This window comes from Prunus avium, chromosome 4, assembly GCF_965620075.1.
Source record: "Prunus avium chromosome 4, drPruAviu1.hap1.1, whole genome shotgun sequence".
Taxonomy (NCBI): domain Eukaryota; kingdom Viridiplantae; phylum Streptophyta; class Magnoliopsida; order Rosales; family Rosaceae; genus Prunus; species Prunus avium.
This window is the reverse complement of record NC_142287.1, coordinates 33,084,283-33,107,080: the sequence shown is the minus strand read 5'-3', so window position 1 is coordinate 33,107,080 and position 22,798 is coordinate 33,084,283. Positions and strand designations below refer to the sequence as shown.

At 38.8% G+C, this 22,798-nt stretch overlaps 7 protein-coding genes across 7 annotated transcripts; 3 read left to right on the top strand and 4 right to left on the bottom strand.

Annotated features, from left to right (window-relative positions):
- Positions 1-135: 135 nt before the first annotated feature.
- LOC110773984 (potassium channel KAT3) lies at positions 136-5,278 on the top strand. Its single transcript, XM_021978499.2, has 11 exons — positions 136-945; positions 1,072-1,287; positions 1,391-1,546; positions 1,675-1,732; positions 1,828-2,145; positions 2,451-2,690; positions 2,894-2,992; positions 3,093-3,125; positions 3,224-3,409; positions 3,525-4,227; positions 4,382-5,278. Exons 1-11 carry the CDS (start codon positions 767-769, stop codon positions 4,522-4,524), a joined length of 2,331 nt encoding a protein of 776 aa, XP_021834191.2. The 5' UTR covers positions 136-766; the 3' UTR covers positions 4,525-5,278.
- MNS3 (alpha-mannosidase 3) lies at positions 4,681-9,000 on the bottom strand. The gene is made up of 6 exons (XM_021978500.2): positions 8,577-9,000; positions 7,278-8,236; positions 6,278-6,533; positions 5,734-5,931; positions 5,433-5,581; positions 4,681-5,312 (listed from the first exon to the last, which is right to left on the bottom strand). The coding sequence occupies exons 1-6, from the start codon at positions 8,655-8,657 to the stop codon at positions 5,054-5,056; spliced, it is 1,902 nt and encodes a 633-aa protein (XP_021834192.1). The 5' UTR covers positions 8,658-9,000; the 3' UTR covers positions 4,681-5,053.
- Positions 9,001-9,363: 363 nt separating this feature from the next.
- Positions 9,364-9,994, top strand: LOC110774003 (uncharacterized). Its single transcript, XM_021978521.2, has one exon. The coding sequence runs from the start codon at positions 9,411-9,413 to the stop codon at positions 9,828-9,830; it is 420 nt and encodes a 139-aa protein (XP_021834213.2). The 5' UTR covers positions 9,364-9,410; the 3' UTR covers positions 9,831-9,994.
- Positions 9,995-11,057: 1,063 nt separating this feature from the next.
- On the top strand, positions 11,058-14,481 carry NMAT1 (Intron maturase, type II family protein). The gene has a single exon (XM_021978584.2). The coding sequence runs from the start codon at positions 11,138-11,140 to the stop codon at positions 13,217-13,219; it is 2,082 nt and encodes a 693-aa protein (XP_021834276.2). The 5' UTR covers positions 11,058-11,137; the 3' UTR covers positions 13,220-14,481.
- A 57-nt stretch (positions 14,482-14,538) lies between these two features.
- Positions 14,539-15,330, bottom strand: LOC110774059 (uncharacterized). Its single transcript, XM_021978585.2, has one exon. The coding sequence runs from the start codon at positions 15,206-15,208 to the stop codon at positions 14,750-14,752; it is 459 nt and encodes a 152-aa protein (XP_021834277.1). The 5' UTR covers positions 15,209-15,330; the 3' UTR covers positions 14,539-14,749.
- A 1,671-nt stretch (positions 15,331-17,001) lies between these two features.
- Positions 17,002-19,812, bottom strand: LOC110773999 (transmembrane protein (DUF616)). The gene is made up of 4 exons (XM_021978515.2): positions 19,534-19,812; positions 19,234-19,437; positions 18,566-19,126; positions 17,002-17,808 (listed from the first exon to the last, which is right to left on the bottom strand). Exons 1-4 carry the CDS (start codon positions 19,787-19,789, stop codon positions 17,438-17,440), a joined length of 1,392 nt encoding a protein of 463 aa, XP_021834207.1. The 5' UTR covers positions 19,790-19,812; the 3' UTR covers positions 17,002-17,437.
- A 1,506-nt stretch (positions 19,813-21,318) lies between these two features.
- On the bottom strand, positions 21,319-22,457 carry LOC110774002 (uncharacterized). Its single transcript, XM_021978520.2, has 4 exons — positions 22,343-22,457; positions 22,105-22,251; positions 21,935-22,012; positions 21,319-21,833 (listed from the first exon to the last, which is right to left on the bottom strand). The coding sequence occupies exons 1-4, from the start codon at positions 22,433-22,435 to the stop codon at positions 21,783-21,785; spliced, it is 369 nt and encodes a 122-aa protein (XP_021834212.1). The 5' UTR covers positions 22,436-22,457; the 3' UTR covers positions 21,319-21,782.
- Between the last annotated feature and the right edge of the window lie 341 nt (positions 22,458-22,798).

Below are 22,798 nucleotides of genomic sequence, written 5' to 3'. Positions count from 1 at the left end.
ACAACCTCTGATTGGTCCACGTGGCATCCATGAAGTGAACTTCACCAGATCAGCCTCTGGTCCATTCCCTCACATTTTGAAATGAAGACTTGAGAAAAAAAAAAAAAATTGACACACCAATTAGGGGAATTGCCAAAATGCTTAAAACCCAAGTGAAATCTGTCCTTGCTGAGCAGCAGCCTGTTGGAGCAAAACTCCACATGTATATCAATGATGGAGCACCCACCACCCCCACCTTTACACAACAAAAACCACCATTATCATCTTCCTTGTTGTTGCTCTATCACTAGCAAGAGCTTATCTGCAGCTGCTGCTGATTCTGATGCTGCATTACAGAAATTAAGCTGCTCATGTCTGCCACTTCCCTTGCTTCTTCTCTCTCTCTCCCCAACTTGTTCTTTTCGTGTTCGTGTTTCCTTACCTTTCTTGCTCAAACAAGATGGAAAGTCTTCTTTCATCTTTTTGCTTCTAGCTTTCCCATCCGTAACCAGCACTACTAGTCCACCTGCACAATTAAGCTTCCAGCATATTCGTTCAAAGCAAATATGTCACAGGTGTGGTACCGAAAAGGTACCGAAAAAGGCTACAGGGGAAGGAGGGGAAGTAGGAGATGTGTCACCGAAGCCAAGTGGCCTTGCTATTAATACCCCAAAAATCTTGTAGCTAGCTAGCAAGTTAGCAACCAACCAACCCTTTTACTTTACAAGTCTTGAAGAGTTAAGCAAAGACCAGAAAAACCAAAAAAAAAAAAAAGAAAGAGAAAAATATGTCACTTTCCTGCACAAAAAACTTCTTCAAGAGGTTCTGTATTGATGAATATCAAATAGATAGTGTTGCTCAGAGCAGCTTCTTCTCTAGTGATCTTCTGCCATCCCTTGGAGCCAGAATCAACCAGTCAACTAAGCTCAGGAAATACATTATATCCCCATACAATCCTCGCTATAGGTGATGATCGTTTCTTCATTTCTTTGTCACATTACTTCTTCTTCAATGTTATTTGTTTCTTTCTACACTGCTGCTGCTGCTCATCAAATTCATGCCCTCTCTCTAAATATGATCCTCTTTTTTCAGGGCTTGGGAGATGTTACTTGTTCTTCTAGTCATTTACTCCTCCTGGATTTGCCCGTTCGAGTTTGCATTTCTCCCTTACAAGCAAGATGCTCTTTTCGTCATTGACAACATTGTCAATGGCTTCTTTGCCATTGACATCTTCCTCACTTTCTTTGTTGCCTATGTCGACAGCCGCTCTTATCTTCTCGTTGACAATCCCAAGCAAATCGCAATGAGGTGCGTTAGTACTTCATTCTGAGTTACAACAACCAGGAGATGTGTTTTAGTTTCTTTACAAGAATAAATAATCCTCTTTCTTTCGTTCTAACACAACCAACAGGTACATCTCAACCTGGTTCATTTTCGATGTGTGCTCCACTGCACCATTTCAGTCAATTAGCCTCCTCTTCACAAATCACGGCAGCGAACTTGGCTTCAAACTACTCAACATGCTCAGGCTCTGGCGCCTCAGACGTGTCAGCTCCCTGTTTGCAAGGTTCATCACCACCATACTCTTCCATCGTAAACCTATGGCTTTGCCTTTGGTTTTCTTCAATTTTTCCAATTGTTTTGATGCAGTATTGACAAACACAATACTTACTAGCCGGTTTGCTTTCCCTTCAGACTTGAGAAGGACATTCGGTTCAATTACTTCTGGATTCGGTGCACAAAGCTCATATCTGTAAGCCCCTAAAACCCCAACACATGCACCATAACTCTTCTCTTGTCATTTTGGCTGTTCACCATTTCTGAATTTATGTGGCATCCAAATTGCAGGTAACCCTTTTTGCAGTACACTGTGCTGGATGCTTCAACTATCTGATCGCAGACCGATATCCTGACCCGAAACGAACCTGGATTGGTGCAGTGTACCCAAATTTCAAAGAGGACAGTCTCTGGAACAGATATGTGACTGCAATATACTGGTCTATAACCACACTAACAACAACTGGCTATGGGGACCTGCATGCTGAGAACCCCAGGGAGATGCTGTTTGACATTTTCTACATGCTCTTCAACTTGGGATTGACATCTTACCTCATTGGAAACATGACAAACCTTGTGGTTCATTGGACCAGCAGAACCAGAATCTTTGTAAGTAAAAGTCCTTTTTCTAGAGAACAACTACAGCTCAAAGTAATGAACCAGCTCCTAAGAGAGTCCCAAACGTTAGGCACTAGGCAGGTTGTAAATGGACCAAAATAATCCCCCAGTCACAATCAAAGTTTTAGAATAAGGTCCAAATATCTGTTCCTTTGTAAGCTCTCTTGTCTACCCCACATTTTGAGATTGTTTCTTCAAATCAAAACTCAACTCAAAAATATATTAATTAAATTTATAATTTTTTTTTTCAAAAATAAAATATTAGATGATGAAGCTTTGCTTTTGGTGTTTTACAGAGGGATACAGTGAGAGCTGCTACGGAATTTGCAGCAAGAAATGACTTGCCCCAACGCATTCAGGATCAAATGTTGTCACATATATGCCTCAAGTTCAAGACAGAAGGTTTGAAGCAGCAAGAGACTTTAAATGGTTTGCCAAAAGCCATTCGTTCAAGCATTGCACAACATCTCTTCTTCCCCATTGTTCAAAAAGTCGATCTCTTTCAAGGAGTTTCTCATGACTTCCTCTTTCAGTTGGTAAATTTTTATTTTATTTTATTTTCCTCCACCTTCTTATTATTATTATTTTAGTACAAGCGATAGTCTAAACTCACACACAAAACTAAGATGCCATGGTGCAAGTCAAGGTCCTTTTTCACTGGACTAGACCCCGTTGGCCCTTCATCTTCTCTTTTAAATTTCTCACAAGATTGCTAAAAACCATGCATTCTTTTATTAAGGTATCAGAAATAGACGCAGAGTATTTTCCACCCAGGGAAGATGTAATTCTACAAAATGAGGCTCCAACGGATCTTTACATACTGGTCTCAGGTGCAGTGGTGCGCCAACTTAACTCTTATCTCTTACATGATCTTCGTATATTATTCTTACAAAAGCTTTCTGACCTAAATTTCAATTTGGAAAATTCCATCGTTGCAGGATTTGATATGCAATATTGATGGGCATGAGCAAGTAAGTCACAGATACAAATATGATTGTTGACATTTCAAAATACTCTGTTTGGATTGGAGAACATAGAGATAACATCTGACTTCACATTCTCCAAACAGGTTGTAGGAAAGGCAACTGCTGATGATACTTTGGGAGAAATAGGAGTATTATGTAATATGCCACAGCCTTTCACCGTTCGGACCACCAAACTTTCTCAGATTTTACGACTCCGCAGCAGTTCCCTGATGACCACTGTACAAGCAAATAAGGAAGATGAGCAAATTATCATGAACAACATTTATATGGTACTAAAACAATATTGTTTTTCAAAAAAAAAAAAAAAAAAAAAAGGTACATGCAGTCATGCACACCACCCTTCTCTTCCAATGACTGATAGTCTGTCTGTACTCTACTTTACAGAAACTGAAGGGCCAAGAAGGGTTGGGCTGTGAATATCCACATACAGATCCAATAGAAGGATGCTGTTCTCAAGCACAATGCAAAGATAATTCACATCAAGATCCATCGATTCAGGAAGCGAGGAATGATTTGTTTACAGGTCCAGAGGCTACAGAGAAGAGTGAGATATGCAAGGCTGATATTTTAACTAGATGTGCAATGGATGTCAACATCGCGGCTGAGGACGGCCAAATGGCTCTTCATTCTGCTGTTAGCCAGGGACATAAGGAAATGGATAAAATTTTGCTTGAAGGAGGAACCAATGTAAACAAACCGGAGGACGCCAAAGGTTGGACGCCAAAATCTCTGGCACAACAGCAGGGAAACAAGAGCATAAATTACCTCTTACGAAGTTATGAGAATAGGAGAATAGATGAACATAGAATAGAGTTTACTGAGCCAGAAACATCTGAAAGCACCAGGAATTGTAAAGGAAATTCCAAAAGACACGAGGGCACCCAGTTTTTCCACTCTCACTTGAGAAAGAAACCCATGAAGTCCTACTCAGGCACTTCTAGCCCTGCAAGAGATAGAGAAGGGATGAGATCAATCAACAAGAGAGTAACTATCCACATGCATTTTCAAAATGGAAGTGTATCAGAAATGCAGCTTGCAAAGTTAATAATCCTACCTGATTCGATGGAAGAGCTGTTCAGAGTTGCCAGTAAGCTTTCCTTTTTAACTCAAAAAGTAGATTAGGAACAAACCTGAACTATAAATTCTTATAAATTAGAAAATATTCAACACAAAACTTAACAGGATAAGCATACAGTTTCCATAACAGCACAGTTTTGTCCTCACACTTTATGACATTGCAGGTGATAAGTTTGGAGGCTACAAACCAACAAAAGTCATTAATGCCGAGAATGCAGAAATAGATGACTTAAGTGTTGTTCGAGATGGTGATCACCTGTTTCTTCTTCATCATGACTCTGATAATATGAATTCTGATGTGACTTAATATTATTTAGATACAACTACGTAGAGGTGAAGATAGCTTGTAACTTTTAGGCAATGTAAAATAAGATGTTAACAGCAATTTCGATGTGACTAAACCAGTTGAAGATTTTGGTTCCCCAAATCCAGTAATACTACCGGACAAGTGGAAAAAAGTCGATTACCGAATATGGCACTTTCATACTTTTGATGGGCAAAACCCCATTAGGTAATGAATCAAAATTGTAAAATAGCAATTAGTACATATTACAATCTTGTCATTATCTGGTGCACCCCCAAGTACACAGGGGTGTCTGGAAAAACTCTCCGTCCGGTAGGTTTGTCACGTAATGAATTGCACAAGAAGAGAAACAAATTAAGCCGCCTCTAACTTCAGCCAGGGTATTTACTGTCTTCTGGAATCAGATATACTCTGTAAATATGTATGAGCAAGTCCGGAAGGAGCATTCAAGTTCACATCTGCTACCATATAATTTGTCCATACATGCTTTGCTTCCTTTTCCTTTGAATTGATGCTTTAGTGCAACAAAATTTTATCCCCTCTTGGTAGTGCCTTCTACTGGAATAGGATGAGCTTCTGTGTTAAAAACAAATTTATCCAATGGAAGGACGCCACTATCTCCAAACAGCAAGTACAAATACTTCAGTGTCTCGCCCAAAAAGAACGTCTCCATTTTGTCTCTTTTATGAGGAGGAACTGAAGTTACGTCATCCAAAGAACAGTATCCACCGGTATCAATTCTTGTATATTTCTCAAATGCTTCAAAAATCTGCCAACCCCATTCACGATATCTGCAAGTACCAAGTATAAGTGAAAGTGCTCCAAAAGGGGATATGACTTATCCTCTACTCGTGTGGTATTTATGGGGCAATAAAACTGATGGACACATAACGAGGAAATTAAAAGCTTACTTTGGATTCTCTGTGATGCGGTACAAGACAAACAATGATTCCACAGTTTCAGGACGCAAGAGATTATGACGATCAGCAGGTTTGATGATTATGTCATTCACATATTCAGAACTCTTGTTACCACCATCAAGACCTCCTTCAGAAAATTCCTGCTTCAATTAGAGAAATTGTCAAGTTACCAGGTACAATATAGACAATAGAGAGTTCGGAATGATGACAAAAAATGTTACTTTAATGACCATTGTGAAAATTTGGCAGATCTTTTCTCAAATAATATAGCTCATGTAGATCCAAAACTAACCTCTGTATGGAAGTAAGCAATTTCTGGAGCAAGACCGGTAGAGGTTACTGAATACATCTCAAAGCATGTTTTAGCCAGATCTTCTGCAAGTTTCAAATTTTTTAAGTCCTCAAAGTTAATCACACTATCTGTCATTGCTTTTTTCTTGGTAATGCCTTTCGTGGCACCAAGTGCAAGAGTACCGGGCAAAAAACATACCTGCGAAAGGCAGTTCAAAATGTCACACTAAGAATCATTTCCAAAAGAGCAAGTATGAGCTTGGCGCAGTGACAGGTAAATACATCTTATCAAGGATACCACAAAAAGTTAAGCATACATGTACATTGTGGTTGTGCAAAATACAAGCCAATTAATAAATCTAGACTTTAAAACTTTGATTAAGCATATCCAATGCCACCTACACTTCACCGCCCTATGTGGAGCAACATGATGTCCACCTGTTGGCCTTTTCCTTCTGACTTTGAAGAACTTATAGCAAGCAATAGCATAGACAAGTAACCTATAAGTTATCGAAATGCCAAAGATTTTATGGAGTGTAACTTACCAGGTGATCCATTTTGGGACTAAAAGAACCCTCGGATCCATAAGGCAATTCCCCTACAAAAACCAATCCATTTGGGATTGATTTCCGAACAAGAAGGTGCCTAACACCCTTCATTGCTTCCTCATACATATCATAGAGGTATGTAACATTACTTTCTTGATTTTTCTGAAGCCAAACTTTCAGTAGGTACTCATAGTAGCTGTCACCGCGAGATCCCAGTCTTATATTTTCTCCACTAAATTCACCAGTGCTAGGGCTGCACACAGTATAGACAACATCAACAAAGAGAAAATAAAAAAGGCACATGTGAGACGCTGACTACTGAATACATTTAAAAAAAAAATTGAAACATAAAGATAAACACAAACACACTCACTCACAAGAACAAATAAATACATTTGTGCAAGTGCAGTTTTAGAAATGAGCAATGATCAAAATAACCACCAATAATTGTATCCAAGAGACCAAGGGAGGGAACTCCTAGAATCAGGAACCTTTCAGCACCACCCTCAATAAGAATACTCGTATTATAAGAGTTTAACACATAGACTTGAAGAAAAAAGGGAAACAGAAGAGATTATTTAAGAAATTCTTCTACGGAAATTATTATGGCGGAATTATATCAAGGCCACATGGAATTCAACCAGTTGAGTTGAACATTTCTCATAGAAGAACAAAGAGGTATTCTCCCCCACCATTGAGAGCAAACCTTTTTTTGGTCCCAAACCCATATATTTTGTTCTTAGATAAGCACAAGGGGGCCCTTTTCATATTCCCAACTCTATGTTTTTATTTATAAGACCCAACATATCATAATGGAGTATAATGTATGTAATCAAATCATAATCATACTAGTATAAGTCATTTTATGTAGACCTAATGAGAGCTGCTAGGTACAAGGAAAATGTCAACATGATGCTAGACTTATAAGCAAGAATTAAGAAGTTGATAAGAATAATGATGTAAGCATTAATAAAATATTGAGATGTAAGGCTCATACTTTATAAAGATAGGAACCAGTCCTTCCACCTTTGGTAGAGTCTTCATGTGTTCCAAGACCTTCATAGCTTCCACACTGTACTTTGGATCACCAGAAACTGAACTTAGATAATTGAATTCAAGCTGTAAAGAAGAAACTTCTGAAGTACTACTACGACCATCAGGAGCTGGATGCGCTGAAGGGTCGCGAAGAACAACATCACCAAAGGGAATAGCAGTTGGACTGGAAGTAAAACCAGATAGTAGACGATCAGCTAAGTTTTTAGCAGTTTCCAGATAAACAACTGGTTTAGGTCCTTTATGTGTTGAGTCCATCCCATTTTCCACAGAACTAAGATGATATGCACTTAAAAGACCACCCAAAACACGTATTGTAGTTTCAAATAAATTAACTTGTCCCGTCTGATTAATCCTATTTGAAAGGTGTGTTTCAATCCATAAGCTTGCTTCAGAAACAACTTCATCAGCACCCATTATCATGGCAGTATCAAGGGCATCCACAACAGTTGCACCTAGACCACCTAACCCATCAACTCCATGCTTGCTCACGGGCATCAACTCATCAAAACCCATTGCATACTTTTTATAGCCAGACCATGCATGAATAAAAGCCTTCTTAACATCCTGTTGCCTAGCTATCCATTTTGGGTCAGAATTTAACTTCCTACGCTCATCACCAAGGTTACCGTTGCTACCTTTTTCATCAGGTGGTAATTGAGGAGGAAGTCTTGGTGGTTTTCTGAAAATATTTCCAAATCTAATGCCACCGCCCGTAATGTGCTCAACTGAATTGTTCTTACTACCCTTCACAAATCCGCCAGTAACAGAATTTGTGGGACTTGTGCGTGTCAGCATAAGATATGCTACACCAAATATCATTATTAAAAATAGAAACTTTCCTGTGCTACAACTCATACAGTGATGCTTTACGTTACTGGTGTGTAAGGACTGAGATATCATCTGGGAAACAAGACATAAACTTATGTCATTTAAATGAGACAAGGTGCTAAATCAAATTAATAGAGAAAAACTACTAATGAGGATGCAAAAAAATTACATTTTTCAAATCACATCTTTGATCTATCCTATCCATAAAATCTTACAATATGATAATTAATTACTAGAGCATCATCATCTAATTAATTAATCTCTACAAATGTAAGAAAACTGAAATTCAGCTATATGAAAAAAACAATAAATTTAATCAATTTTCAGAATTAAGCGCAATCTGAACAATGAATTTAACTGACTAGAACTAGAAGCGCAGAAACGAGAGAGAGAGATCTAAGAAATGGAGGACCTTGACCAAGGAGCGATGGCGGAACTTGGCGTTGTCGTAGTAGACATCTTTCTTGGAGTACGGTAGAGACTTGGACCACATGCTCAATCCGATCACCGTCGCCGCCGCCTTAGGGTTTCGCTCTGACTGCTCAGCTCCGCCCCTACAGTCGGAGGCTGAGATGCACCGTGCGCCGAGTTGGATGAGATTTTCCCGAGAAAGTGATGGAAAATTTTGGTTGGGTTTGTGTGTTTTGGGCGCGGAATTGGATTCACAGGTACGTTGAATGTCGATCAATACCACCGATCGTTCAGGAGCTTCACTCCTTTCTCCTGTATTTCTTTGTCTGTAAATTTTAGAGAGTGAGAGTTTTTGTTGACCATTCGACAAACACGTCACGACGAGACCTACACGAAGAAACACGACGGAATTTCCATTTAAGGCCTTGGACTTGTTCGGAAAATTATGAGAGAGTTGGGTCAGGAGGAAGTCCACGAGCCTTTTATTTTCCAAAAATAAAAAATAAAGAAAAAAAATCCTCACATCAATTTTAGAGTCCAAATCGAAAATGGCCCAAATCAATTGGGTTTAGATTTTGTGCAAACCAAAACCAAACAATGAAATTCAATTCAACACTTGGGGTGTCTAAATAAACTTTAGGAAATTACTATTTACCCCAACGATAAGTTGATGAATTTACTCAATACACCAAATACCTAAATAAATAGTTTCACATTCTGATCAAAATCCCATAATCTGATTAATTCCAAATTTCATTTCAACTTTTGTTCTTCAAAATTCCATTTTTTCCATTTTTATATAAATGCAAGAGCAACCCAAAACCTCTCAACTCTAATGGGTTTCATGCTCTGTGCATTTCTCATCCTCATCCTCCTCCTCCTCCTCCTCCACAGCCCCTCCTCTTCTGCTCTCATCTCCTCCTTCTCCTCCTCCTCATCATCCCATGAAATCCAACACAAACCCCCCTCAGACGCATCCACCGCCACCGCCGCCCAATACCGAGTGTTCTACATCAAGAACACGACACCGTTTCCCTTGGACAAACAAGATCAACTGAGCAAGAAGCACAGAAAGATGAGGCACAAGCAGAAGAAAAGGAGAAAGAAAACCAACAACAACTTCAAAAGCAGGCCTTTCTCCGTAATGCTGCCCAAGGGTTTTGTCCCTCCTTCCGGCTCCTCCCCTTGCCACAATGGTTACCCCAACTCCGTCGTATTCTTCTGCGACCTTACCCCCACCACTGCAAAACCCTAGCTAGCCTACACCAGAAGGATCCTTCAGTCCAAATGCTCATTGTTCTCTTGGCCGTGCGCGTCTCGTGATAATGAAAACAGATGATCAAGATCGATGGGTTACGATGTTTTTTGTTTTCTTTTTGTTTTCGTACTTTCTTGGTGAATTTTGTTTCAGATCTTTCATTTCACCCACCTTTCTTGAAGCTTCTAGGTCGTATGATCAACTGTAAACACTATTTGTTAGCCATGTAATGAAGGACAGATATATATATATATATATAGATATGATCAAAACCCATTTGATGATGATAAGTTTCAATATAGCTTCTCTCTGTATTTTTATGTTATTTCGATGCATACATATCAAAACCCATTTAGGGAAATGCTTCAGTATTTTCTTTTTCTTTCGTAATGAATTAAATAATTAAATTGTGTTGTGCATGTTGAGATATGATGTTAATGAGATGTGTGTTAATGCTTTGACATTTTCAGATTTGGGTATGTTTCATTTCTCCTCATACATACAGAAAGTCAATGTGTGTGTCAGTGTGTTAGTAGGTGTGATTTCAAGCCGGAAAATAGGAAGAGAGGCATGTGATGATGTATAATATAAACTCTACTTGTATAATATGAGGGGGCACTGCACTTGCCCTTATTTTCTTGGGTTATTCAAGTTTCCGTAGCGTGCACTCCATGCATGGAATGGTAGTATGGGCTCTCTTTGCGATGTGTGTGCAAATCTATACATAGATTGCATAAAATAACTAGCCTTTCCTATTGTATGTATCTTATGGTAATTTGGGTTCAAATGTTGGCCTTGTCTCCCTCTGCTTTTTCCTTTTAGTGCTTGCAAGTAGTTTAGGGTTTAGGGTTTAGGGTTTGCTTTAAACTCTTATGGAGGATGGGGAAACGAACCATTTAGGTTTTTCTATTTGCTTGCCATACATAATTTATACGAAAAACTTATTTACATTGGAGATGCCATTGTGGTGGTATCTCAAATCAATCTCACACCATCATGCCTTTGAACTCTCCACATGACAGTGTGTCATTAGCTTAGAATATTGCCACAATGACACCCCGGTGGTGCATGGAAGTTCTTCTCCTTTATAAGACTAGGCCAGTCTGAAGACAGACATTGACCCAACCTAAAAATTCAGGTTCAAGGCCCAGCCCAAGCCCAAGACCAAGTCCCTCCAATCTAAAAAGCGCGAAGACAAAGCCTCAATAGCAAAACTACCAACGGTCCAAAACCAGCCAAAATCGAAGGGGAGAAGAGGGTTGCGGACTCTCTGCCCCTCAACATTCGTCTTCAACCCAACAAAAATGTCAGTGAGAACAACCATCAAACACCTTCAGTACCACCACTTCCCTTACCTCAAAACCCTCACTCGCACTCTCTCATGGTCCCTCTCCACACCAACGTCGCCAAATCGACCGCCTTCAAAGCAAGACCAGCAAGACCCATACTCGCTCCTCAAACAAGACCCAATTGAAATTTGCTCAGCTCTGTGGGTCAAGGCCTTCTCCTCCCCACCCACCTTCGCCTTCCCCAACCTCACCGGCTTCCTCTCCAAATTCGACCTCTGGGTCCTGGCCTATCAACGCTCCTGCGCTCACGTGACCGGCACGTTCCCTCCCCGCAACGCCATCCACTCCCACGTCCTCCATGACCTCCTCTCCCTCCGAAATGCCGTCGTTCGCGGCAATTTCTATTGGAACAAGAAGACCCAGCAATTCATTCGGAGCCCCAACGACAAGACCAGTATCGAGCTCCTCTCCAAGCGTAAGCTCCAGGCTATGCTCGAGTCCGACGAGCCCTGCTTTCAGGACCGGGTCGTTCAGGAGGTCTTGTTGATGATACTGGAGCCTGTTTTCGAGGCCCGGTTCTCGCCCAAGTCCCACGCTTTTCGACCTGGCAGGAACGCCCACACGGTTATTCGGACTATTCGGAGCAACTTCGCCGGTTACTTGTGGTTTCTGAGAGGCGATATCAGTGAAATTTTTGACAATGTGGATAGGAATATGGTGATGGATTGCTTAGAGCAGGCCGTGAGGGACAAGAAAATACTGGGTTTGATCCAATGCGCGGTTAGAGCGCCGAATCGAAAACAGAGTGATGGTTATGAAGAATGGCCAAAGAACAGAAAGAAGAAGAAAGCGCCTAAGAAGAAGAAGATTTTGAACGATAAGGAGCCGAAGCCAGACCCGTATTGGTTGAGAACGTTCTTCAATTTTGCACCTGAAGAGGCTGCTAAGGTACCTTCTTATGGTCATTGTGGAATTTTAAGTCCTTTACTTGCTAATGTATGTCTTAATGAATTGGATAAATTTATGGAAGATAAGATAGTTGAGTTTTTTAGGCCATCTAGTCTTGATTCAATTTGGAAGAATTCGATAAACGATGGCTGTCATAACCCTGCTTGGCCGGAGTTTGTTCCTTCTAGTGGCAATGAGAAAACTAGAAAAATGGATTATATTAGATATGGGGGTCATTTCTTGATTGGGATCCGAGGGCCTAGAGAGGATGCAGTTGACATTCGTAAGCAAATAATTGAGTTTTGTGAGAGAAGATTTGGAATAAGGTTGGATAACTCCAAGGTGGATATTGAACACATAACTAGGGGAATTCAGTTCTTAGACCATATAATTTGCCGCAGGGTTATACACCCTACACTTAGGTACACGGCGACCGGAGGTAATGTGGTGAGCCAAAAAGGTGTAGGGACTCTGCTTTCTGTTACTGCTAGCTTACAACAATGTATTCGCCAATTCAGGCGGCTTGCATTTGTTAAGGGTGATAAAGATCCTGAGCCACTGCCCTGCACTCCTATGCTTTACTCTGGTCAAGCTCATACCAATTCCCAGATGAATAAGTTGTTGGAGACCATGGCTGATTGGTACAAATATGCTGATAATCGCAAGAAAGTTGTTGGTTTTTGTGCCTATGTGATTCGTAGCTCTTTGGCTAAACTGTATGCTGCAAGGTATAGGCTGAAATCACGAGCCAAGGTGTATGGAATAGCTTCACGTGATCTCAGTCGTCCACTGAGGGAGAGCAGTAACAACTCTGCACCTGAATATTCTGATCTATTGAGGGTGGGTCTTGTTGATGCAATTGAAGGCGTTCGGTTCTCACACATGTCTATGATTCCATCTTGTGATTACTCCCCATTTCCTAGAAATTGGATCCCAGATCATGAGCAGCTCTTACGTGACTACATCAGACTTGAAGACCCAAAATATTTCTGTGACTTGCATAGATCAATTAAACGAGATGGTTTGAGTTTGCCTCAAGATGAGATCTCTGAAATTCTGTGGGATTTCAAAACCCTTGGGGTTTGGAATTATAAGCACAGGGAAGAAAAAGAAACAAAGAAAGATTGCTTGGAAGTGCCTGCCACGTGATGAATTCTATCGTGGAATGGAAAATGGAACTTCATCGATTGCTGACCGGGGTAGGACACCTGCTTGAAATTCTTTTGGGCATTGTCAATTTTCATGAAAGGTTTGTCAACTAACCATTATGGTACTTTCTGATGCGTTGGTTTTAGTTGTTGCTGGACTGCTTAATCAAGAGGGAGGGAATACGCATGCCCATGTATTTAGAGTGACTGAAATTTGGAATATGACAGTGAGAATAGCAAGAAAAGGACTTAATTTGGGCATAGTGATTTGGGACACTGATGTGGATAATGTTTTGTCCAATGATCTGCCCTTAAGTGGAGCAAGAAATGTTTCCTGGAATTAAATCCAGTTGTCCGGTTTGAAGTGGCATAAATAAAAGACTCAAGTGAAGCTCCTTTGGACGATTCTATGGACGCCCGACTCAGTAGAACTAGTATTTATAATAAAATCAAATGGATCAAGAAAGGAATATTTATGAACTAGCCTCAGCAGAAAATGAAGAAAGTTGGAGCAAGCTTTTGCTGTTGATGGTTGGCATTCTTGGGGAAGAACAATGGTCAAATATGGAACACAAATGGGGTATTGTGGAGCATAGTTGATATTTTGTTCCATGAACATCTAAGCATAGAAGTCTGCTTAGATTTGTCATGCATGGTGGTAAATTGATGCTGTTTTTCTATACGAACCAACGCTATGTGGTTTTATCTTTCATGCTGACCCTCATTATATTTATGCTAAATGCTTAGACTTTTCTGAAGCCCTGAGTGGTAAAAGCAAAGACTTCAGTGCTTGTCTTTCTGATCACCGCCATCCTTATGATCTTCGTCCTCAAATGCTGAAGCTGGGAATGTTCCACCCGGCCGGTGGGTTTTTTAAGGGTAAGCTTGTTTGAAGAGAGATCTTTGAAGCAGATTTAGCAAACGCCGATCCTGTGGAACATTTCCTTATTGGCACAACCAGTGAGCTTCTTAATCCTACCGTTCTCAACAAGCATTGTGAGCTCAGCATCTTAGACGATGGTCCTGCCGGTGCTCTTAAACTTGTGCTCCTTCTTCTGCTTCAGCCACACAAAGCCTGAGGTTCGGCGGTGCCCCAATCCTTGTAAAGATTAACAATGAACAACCGTTGACTATCACAAGCTTAATTTTCAGAAAACTTTTATATTTTAAAAAGTTGTTCATAAAGATATATAAAGAAAATTTACTTATGTAAGATGGTTGTAACTCAAGTGGTTATCAAGTGGTTGAGAGCATTTAACCATACACGGAAATCTTATATTGGATTCTTCTTTTCAATATCCTTTGTATCCAAAAAAGAAAACAATTGACTACCTCACCTCTGTTTTTCTTCTGCATCATAGGGCATCCTAGCTCAACACCAAAACACCCAATACAATACAAAACAAATAATAAAGAAAATGAAATGAAAGTGTAACGACGTAATCACATATTGAATGAATTGAAAACGAAAAAACAAAACAAAAGTTATTCAATATATTTTTTTTTTCTTCGACCAAAAAGAGAAAGGCTTTCATTTTTTCCCATCAGCATTCTTTTCATCTTCTTCAAGCCCAAAGGCTGTGACAGGGAACGACCTTGAGATCCCGGTGCCGTTGGCGAACGTGATCTTATCCGGATTCGAATTCGGGTCCACGTAGATATCCGAAATCGAGACCCAAATCAAAAGCTCCTTACTTTTAACCCCAGAGAGCCTCCTCATCCGATGCTCTTCCACAAAGCCCGTCACCTCCGTGTCGTACGACACCATTTTGCCAAGGGCGTGGAACCGGTGCTCTTTCTTCTTCTTCTGCTTGAGCCATACAAATCCGGAGGTGTGGTTGTAACCGAACTCTAGGACATCTTCTAAGGGCAGGAGGGCACGCGGCAGGCTCATTTTGTCGAGCAGCTCGTGGGACTTCTGCTTGCATAGGGCTTCGCCGTGATAGATCTCGGCGTCTTCTCTGTGGCTCGCAATTTGTTGGGCTGACATTTGGGTGTAATCAGAGAGAGAGAGAGAGAGAGAGAGGTGGGGGGAAGGGTTTGTATATAAAAGTTAGGAATGGAAATGGAAGTGGTGGAGATCGATCGATTACTGTTTCTGGTTATGCATGGGGAATGATATTCTTTTTTAAGTAAAAGTAATATTATAAAAATAAAAATTTTCTTTTCTTTATGAAGTGTCAAATTTCTTTTTTTTTTTCTCTGATAGAAGTCAAATTTCTTTCTTTAACGGTCTATCTATTTTCTAACAGTCTCAATCAAATACTGTGAATTGTTCGGATCTTTGACTCAATCAAATCAATACTAAACACTATAAATAAATGATTTACATATTTTAGAAACACCATTTGTTTCAAAAGTGCTGCTAAACGAACCCTAAGGCCCCGTTTGGTTCACGGAATGAATTTGATGGGAAATCATTTCCCATGTCATTTCCCAAGGGATGGGAAATGGTGATTCATTTCCCATGTTTGTTTTGAGTAGGAATAGAAAACAAATTTTGTTTAGTTTCCCAATTGTATCCCTATTAAAGTAACAAAAAAATACCAATAATTGTTGGATAAAAAGTGTAATTATGAATTGTTAGTAAGGACAAATTAGTCAAAAAAAAGTTAGTCTTACTTTCCCATGGGAAGGGAAAGTGAAACCCAAGTAGGAAGGAATGATTCACTTTCCCTCCTACTTTCCCATGTGCTAGGCAACGCTTTCCCATGTCTGACTTACCAAACATGGGAAAGCAATTGGTTTCCCATCCCCAAGATTCCTTTCCCATGAACCAAACGCAGCCTAAAATTAACTTAGTACACTCTATAATCTAAGTACACCCTAATATTTAAATCAAAATATAAAATTAACTAAGCACATCGTATTTAATTACCAAAAATACCCCTATACACTCTATCACACAACACCATAATGCCTCCTCTGCAGCTGGAGATGATTTTATTGAAAATATGACAACCATTGTAAGTTGTTTTGGATTTGTTTTCCGATCTCTAGTTATTACTGGATAAATTTAAAATTAACCTACTACCCTTTGAAAGTTCTACATAAGCAGTCAATGCTCATACTGGTCGTCTAAATCTGCGTAAGCCGCTATTTTTAATTACTCTTCCTTCTTCCTTTTTGTAGTTCCAGAACCAAATAATAAATAGAAAAAAAGAAAAAAGAAACCAAGAGAATGTTCTAAGTTTGAAGGACTCAACTTTCATCCAATAAATTATTTATTTATTTTTCCTCCTCGTATGAATCATCCACAACCCCTTAAAGAACCTGTCGGAGTGGACTCCATGGAGCATGTATCCGCTAGACTGTTATCTACCACCAATGACAAACAACTTCATAGCATTCGCTTGCGTTTGATTAGGGTTGAATATAGTGAGTAGGATGTACTTATTAAAATAATTTGTTTCATAATTCAATACATCCATTTTGGTCATTTTATATTATGATAAATTAGTAATTCAATAAATAGTTTGATAGTACGGTGTACTCAATTAATTTTAGGGTTCGTTTAGCAGCACTCTTGTTTCAATTGATTGATTTAGTGACATTTTTTGAAGAAATTCAAATGTACTCTATCTAAATTATATAACTATTAAAGTGAGTGTCATCATTGTTACAGTTCACAATGAAGATAATAAATTTCATCCAGATTAATCTCATCCCAAATTGTCCAAGTTTGAGAGATCAATGTTTTATTTATTTATACAAAGACGATACAATCTTATTAGATCATAAGAATAAAGAGTACAAAGAACTGATACAAATTGCAAAGGGAGCCATCTCAAGACATGAGTGTTATATATGTAAAGTTCCAAGAGATATATTAATAAATTTGATACAAATAGTTTTACAATTTATTGAATCCTCCAAAAAGAATTAATGGCCTCAAACCTCCAATCCGACTAGTGTTGAAGCCTGAGAGCAGTTGTTGATATTCACAGTGAAAAAAAAAGGCAGATAAATAGCTGGGTTTCTCAACTGATTCCTGTAATTTTAGCACTTCATAGATTTTTCTTGAGGCCCCATTGCATGCTTTCTCTTAAAGAATCTGTCAACACCAACCAAAAGAATAAAAAATCCCTGACCAGCTGTTATTGTTTGTTGGCTTTAATCATTGATTAGGCTTTGTTTTGTTCTCTGTCTTCTTTCTTTGTCTCTTTTCTCCCTTCTCCTCTGTGGAGCATGCAGGCTTGCAAACTAGACACAAAAAAAATCAACTCTGGGATTCACCCCACATCTCCAAAAGATATTTCTGGCACTTGCTGCAACAGCTGCCATTAACATACAACAAATCAGGGCCTGCCCTTTTGGTCTTTTTGGTTTTGGGTCCTTTGGGCCCCACCTCATGGCTGCCATTGGCCCCACCTCCACGCTTTTTGCTGTGCCTGTATTCAACAACAATCTGCTCAAAGACTTCCACTTCAAACATGTTCAGCTTCAGCCTTGGGCTCATGAGATCTCTCACGTATGCAAAAGCCAACTGGTCTCTTGGGTTGAAAGCCTCCAACTCATTGAACAGCAGGCAGGAGAATAGATTGCTCCTCAATCCATGTCTTCTCAGAATTAGAGCACTGTCTGGTACATCTGCCAAATACCAATACCAAAGTCATTAGCTGATGGACCCAGAAAAGGAATGAGATAATCTAATCGATCGGCATGCAATGCATCCAAAATTCAAGTAAACCCAAGAGAAGAAAATACGCAAATACCCAATGACATAATGAAATAAAATCTGCCTTTGAAACTCCCATTCCAATGCATTGTGAACTGTGTTACGGTGCCATGATTTGCAAGTTGCTTGCTGGGACCACATTGATTTTAATATTAAAACCACATTGGATCACACTTTTTTATTTTTCTGGACCACGCACATAGCTAACCAAGTTTAAGTGCATCTACCTCAGGAAATATCTTCGTTTTTACGAGATGAATTGGATACAACAAGGAAAAAAAGAGAAGAAATTTATAACATTTCTTCCCACAAGAAATAAAATATGCTTGTTTGGCATAAGAGCATCTTAGCAGTTAGCATCACATTATTTTTCAAGAATTAACAAATGAAACTTGATAGATACTATCTCAAGGCTAGAACTTCTCACCGTCCCCAGATTCGAGCTTATTCTCAAACACCAAAACCAGTAATTTAATGGTTGAGGTTTACCTGAAACATTAATTAACCTCTTGTACAGACATCACAGGTTATAGTTCCTAAAGTATGTGTACAGTTGAAATATAGCTGTATCATTAAATGACCGTCTGATGGAAGCTTTCAAAAGAAAACAACACCAAAAACGTTGAAGGTGACAACTGAAATCTAATAACTTATCTGCAAGTGGTATACCTGTGGGATAGGGGAGCTTGTTGGGACTCCAAGGAAGCAAACCATTCTCACAATAAGTCTCCATCTGCCTCTTCAAGCCATCAACATCCCACCATTTCTGCCACCTTGCAGTTGCCATTGCTTCTTCCATGGTATGAATATAGTAGGGATGTTTTGAAATTGCCATGTCTGCATTCTCAGATACAACAAGTGAATGAATCAGCAGCAATGGATCAACCATCAGCTGCAACTTTGCGTCAATCCAAATGCTGAATTTTGAGTTTGGGAAGAGCCTATGGACTAAATATTTTGGTATGACACCATTCATTGCTGGATTCTCATACAAACCCTTGCTCAAAACCTTGACAACCCTCCATGCTCCTATCTTATAGTTTTTGGATTTGCTTGGAATTATTCTATGGTAGACAAGTCCTTTGAGGGTTACATCATCTATAAACAGAAAGAAACATACATTGTCTAGGGTTTTCGATCCGAGGCCTCGGGGCTGTCGAATTTTATCATGGTCATTGAAGATGGCAGAGACCACTACAACTCCGTTGCAGTTTTCCATAGCTGTTCGATCTGAATTACATACAAAATAGCAGGGTTAGTCATAAATGTAGCTGAATTTAAAAAGGAAGGAGATAAAAATTGAGACTTTATCGAACTTGCTTGGGTACCAAACTAACCAGAATTACTAATTGGAAATTTCTTCAAAAACCCACAAGGGAATTCAATGCTATCATTATAATGAACAAAATAGGGAATTCTGTCTTGGGTACTTAAATTTCCTGCAAAAGTCTCAGCCTTGCCCTGCATATACCGCAAACCCGATGAAGACCATGAAGAATTCTTACAGAAATTTTGGATCTCATTCAAGACCATCCAATAATCTGAGCACAAAAACAAAAACCCATTTACGAAAATCTCCAAACAACATAATTAAATGCCAAAATTGAAGAAAAATGAGCTCAAAAAATGGAGGGTACCCGAGAAAAAGACAGGGGACGAGCAAGTGGTACGGTGGGTTGGGATTGCATACTTGTGCTCTCCATAGGTTGCAGGGTAGGAGAAGAGAGGGGCCTGAATTGGGTCGAAAGGGGAGGATCTGAAGAGGCATTTGGTTTGGGAGAGAGAGGTGTAGATAGCTAGAAACAGAGAGGTGAAGAGGTAGAGCAGAGAGAAACAGACCAGCTTTGATTGAAAGAGCAGAGGAGTGGACGTTGCTTTCCCCATAAAATTCATAAGTTTGATCGCCTTGATTTATATTCCTCATTTATCTATTATTCTATTGTTCTTTCTTTTTTGACAGATTCTTTATTATTATTTAATTAAATTTAAAAAAAAAACATAAGATAATCCCCACATGTTGACTAGTTTCTAACTAGTTGCCCAAATTGCCCCTAGAATATGAGAAGTCAAAGAAGAAGCTAGGTTGTTTTTCTGGTCAAAGAAATAGCTAGTTTGATGATGTATGGGAGCTTCAGTTACAATCGTTTGCTTTTGGTAAGATTTTTTTTTCTTCGAAGTTTGGAAGGGGGATGTCATTGGGATCAAGCATGAGATCACTGATTTGCCAAAAAAAATTTACATGTAAATCTCCGATCAATAATACAATGACATATAGAAAAGTTATCATATGTGTCATTGCATTATTTGTCGAGGATGGCAAAAAGTTCTATCTCCATTACATGAGAGTTTCTCTCCTGATCTGCGCATAAATACTCTTACCATTGAGCTACGGATCAGTTGGCTTTGCCAAGGTTTATTTACCTCAAATATTTTTGTTTTTCTTAATGTACTTGGTTTCATAAGGAATGGGTTCTCTTAACTCTTGAATTAAGTGGCAATATGTCATTACACATACTAAGAATAATGTGGCCTAACTTTAAAGTCCTATTAAATTTTGCTAGGAGGGGAAAATTAATGAAGTGGCCTAACTTCAAAAGCTTATTATGTGTAATGTACAAGGGATTGCATTCCCAATTTAGTGGACAGCATTTTCAATGCTGCATCATTGGACTTTTGAGACTTAGGACTTGTGAGGGGGATGATGAAGGATAATCATCATCATCACACAAAAACATTAGAAGTGCCTTTCGCTTTAAGAAAAATACTAATCAAGTTTCTTTGATGCCTGCAAGGTAGGGTTGATTTGATCCTCCATATCAATCACTAATGGCAGGTCTGATTTGGACTCTAATTTATCGAATTATCAATAGCAGCTTATAAAAATGTTTTTCTTTGTTTTTTTTAATTAAAAAAATAATGTTTGTGGTCCTTCCTGATCTTGTCTAATCATATTTTAGTTTGGTTGGGTTTGTAATAGTTTTTGGGCTCGCATTTTGGGCCTGGTCTTTGCCTTGGGAATATTGGACCTGAAGATCATGTTCAATATATGTTGTTGAGGTCGTTGTACATTGGAATGGACTCAGATTCTCTGCTCTAATTTTCTCTGCCATGATCTACTTGATTTTTGTCTTCCACATACTACCTCATTAAAATTTAATCTAAATGACTTAAAAGTAGACATATCATTCTTCAAACAAAAACCCAATTTACTCTTAATTATAAAAAATAAAAAATAAAAAAAACCCTAACCCCCAACTAATGTCAACACATCATTCTTTAGACCTGCCATTAGTGATTGATATGGAGGATCATGACAGAGAAAATCTGAACCTAGAATATTATGAGATGCGATTTCAAAAGAATTATCCTTAGCAATAATGTCTAGAACTTATCCATACTGTGTCGTTTGTACTAGTTGTTGTGCTCACCTTTGGGTTTCTAAATAATAAAGATTTTCAAACCTGAAAAAGTAATGCTTTGTTCATTGGAGATCTGGAATGAACTTCAGTACTCAAGTCATTCTATAAGGAATTTGATCCAACGATTGAAAAATAGGATATCATCTAGGGTCTCTCACTATAGAATTCTTATTTGGTACTACGACACCAAACATGAATTAGCAATTCCCTATGAACTATATTTTTGCGAGTGTGATTTTTCTTTTCCAACTTTCTTTTCTGAGTCAAGGAAAAGTCAATAGCTAAAAGCTCATCTCTTATTTCTTGTTTCTTTTTGCTTGCGCCTCTATTATGTCCTTTTTGAGCATGTGGACGACCTTCTCAAACTCGTTGAAATTTGTACTGAGTTTATGGAGTTGGCATTCTTCCATGCTTTCTTTTTTACGTGGTGTACAGTGGAATTCTTCATTTAGATCGTTAAATTCTCTTCAATATTTTGTCCCTTCATTCTTGTTGCACTCTATGATGTGAACGATAGCCTGAAAACATGGAAATACAAAATTGTAATCATGTTAATTTATTGTTAGTTCATGTGGGTTTGATTGGTTGTCAAGAAATGTTCAAGATAAACTTTTCATACCTTGAATAGCGGACGCTGTGCATCTGAAATCTCAACATGTCTCAAGCATTCACGGCCGAGCCCCTCCTTAAAATCTCCCTACGGCACATCAACCATCAAAACCAAACAAGAAAACTAAAATTTTCTTTATGAATTGGAATGTTGTAAGTAAAATTAGTTGTAACAATTACCTTGTATATAAGCATTTCTACTAGTAACATCTCGTATTCATATGCTTCATGATTTCTTCCTTCATTGCGTGCCTTTGCTGTTGCATTCTTTAATATTTCAACTGCTTGGGCTTCTTTCCCACTCATTTCAAGCTTCCCAATAACCGACTTTCATAGGCAAAGAAACAAAGCTAGCTAGTAAACTCAAGCATCTTAATTTGAGATTAAGAGAATTTTTTTATATACCATTTTAATAAACCTGCAGCTTCTTGTAATCAGGGAATTTTTCTGCAAGGTGAGGGTTTAGGGAGAAATTAGTTCTAACACTGAAGTTTTTGGAGAAATTCACCATGTTAACGTTTGTTCTGGTGAGATTTTTCGTTTATATTATGTTCTGTATAAGTTACCCTAAATTATTATGTTATTTATATTATGTCATTCTGATTTCAGTCTTGCAAGGTGGGATTTTGCAAGCTATTAGAGAAGTTCATTCTTCTCCTAGATGAGAAGCAATAACTTATTCCAATGCTTTATTGGGATTTCTTATCTTCCAAGCAAAGCATTTTGCCAGTATCTAGTTAAGGCCCTGGCCTAAATATAGGGAACTATATATCAAAAAGATTAGAGAGACACAATGTAATGCAGTTAATAGATACTACCCTTGTTTCTTTCTGGAAAATTCTTACTCACACCTCAAGAATGTGTAGCACATTTT

What these genes read in the sequence shown, in the direction of transcription:
- LOC110773984 (XM_021978499.2), top strand. Translation starts at nt 767, where the DNA reads ATGTCACTTTCCTGCACAAAAAACTTCTTCAAGAGGTTCTGTATTGAT. An exon ending in GGTGCACAAAGCTCATATCT is followed by an intron (nt 1,733 to 1,827) that starts GTAAGCCCCTAA and finishes TCCAAATTGCAG; the next exon opens with GTAACCCTTTTTGCAGTACA. An exon ending in TCATGAACAACATTTATATG is followed by an intron (nt 3,410 to 3,524) that starts GTACTAAAACAA and finishes TCTACTTTACAG; the next exon opens with AAACTGAAGGGCCAAGAAGG.
- MNS3 (XM_021978500.2), bottom strand. Translation starts at nt 8,657, where the DNA reads ATGTGGTCCAAGTCTCTACCGTACTCCAAGAAAGATGTCTACTACGAC. An exon ending in GCCATCGCTCCTTGGTCAAG is followed by an intron (nt 8,237 to 8,576) that starts GTCCTCCATTTC and finishes CTTGTTTCCCAG; the next exon opens with ATGATATCTCAGTCCTTACA. An exon ending in CTGGTTCCTATCTTTATAAA is followed by an intron (nt 6,534 to 7,277) that starts GTATGAGCCTTA and finishes TACTGTGTGCAG; the next exon opens with CCCTAGCACTGGTGAATTTA.
- LOC110774003 (XM_021978521.2), top strand. Translation starts at nt 9,411, where the DNA reads ATGGGTTTCATGCTCTGTGCATTTCTCATCCTCATCCTCCTCCTCCTC.
- NMAT1 (XM_021978584.2), top strand. Translation starts at nt 11,138, where the DNA reads ATGTCAGTGAGAACAACCATCAAACACCTTCAGTACCACCACTTCCCT.
- LOC110774059 (XM_021978585.2), bottom strand. Translation starts at nt 15,208, where the DNA reads ATGTCAGCCCAACAAATTGCGAGCCACAGAGAAGACGCCGAGATCTAT.
- LOC110773999 (XM_021978515.2), bottom strand. Translation starts at nt 19,789, where the DNA reads ATGAATTTTATGGGGAAAGCAACGTCCACTCCTCTGCTCTTTCAATCA. An exon ending in GTCCCCTGTCTTTTTCTCGG is followed by an intron (nt 19,438 to 19,533) that starts GTACCCTCCATT and finishes TTTTGTGCTCAG; the next exon opens with ATTATTGGATGGTCTTGAAT. An exon ending in CAAGCTCCCCTATCCCACAG is followed by an intron (nt 17,809 to 18,565) that starts GTATACCACTTG and finishes GGTATTTGGCAG; the next exon opens with ATGTACCAGACAGTGCTCTA.
- LOC110774002 (XM_021978520.2), bottom strand. Translation starts at nt 22,435, where the DNA reads ATGGTGAATTTCTCCAAAAACTTCAGTGTTAGAACTAATTTCTCCCTA. An exon ending in CTGATTACAAGAAGCTGCAG is followed by an intron (nt 22,252 to 22,342) that starts GTTTATTAAAAT and finishes TGCCTATGAAAG; the next exon opens with TCGGTTATTGGGAAGCTTGA. An exon ending in TAGAAATGCTTATATACAAG is followed by an intron (nt 22,013 to 22,104) that starts GTAATTGTTACA and finishes GATGTGCCGTAG; the next exon opens with GGAGATTTTAAGGAGGGGCT.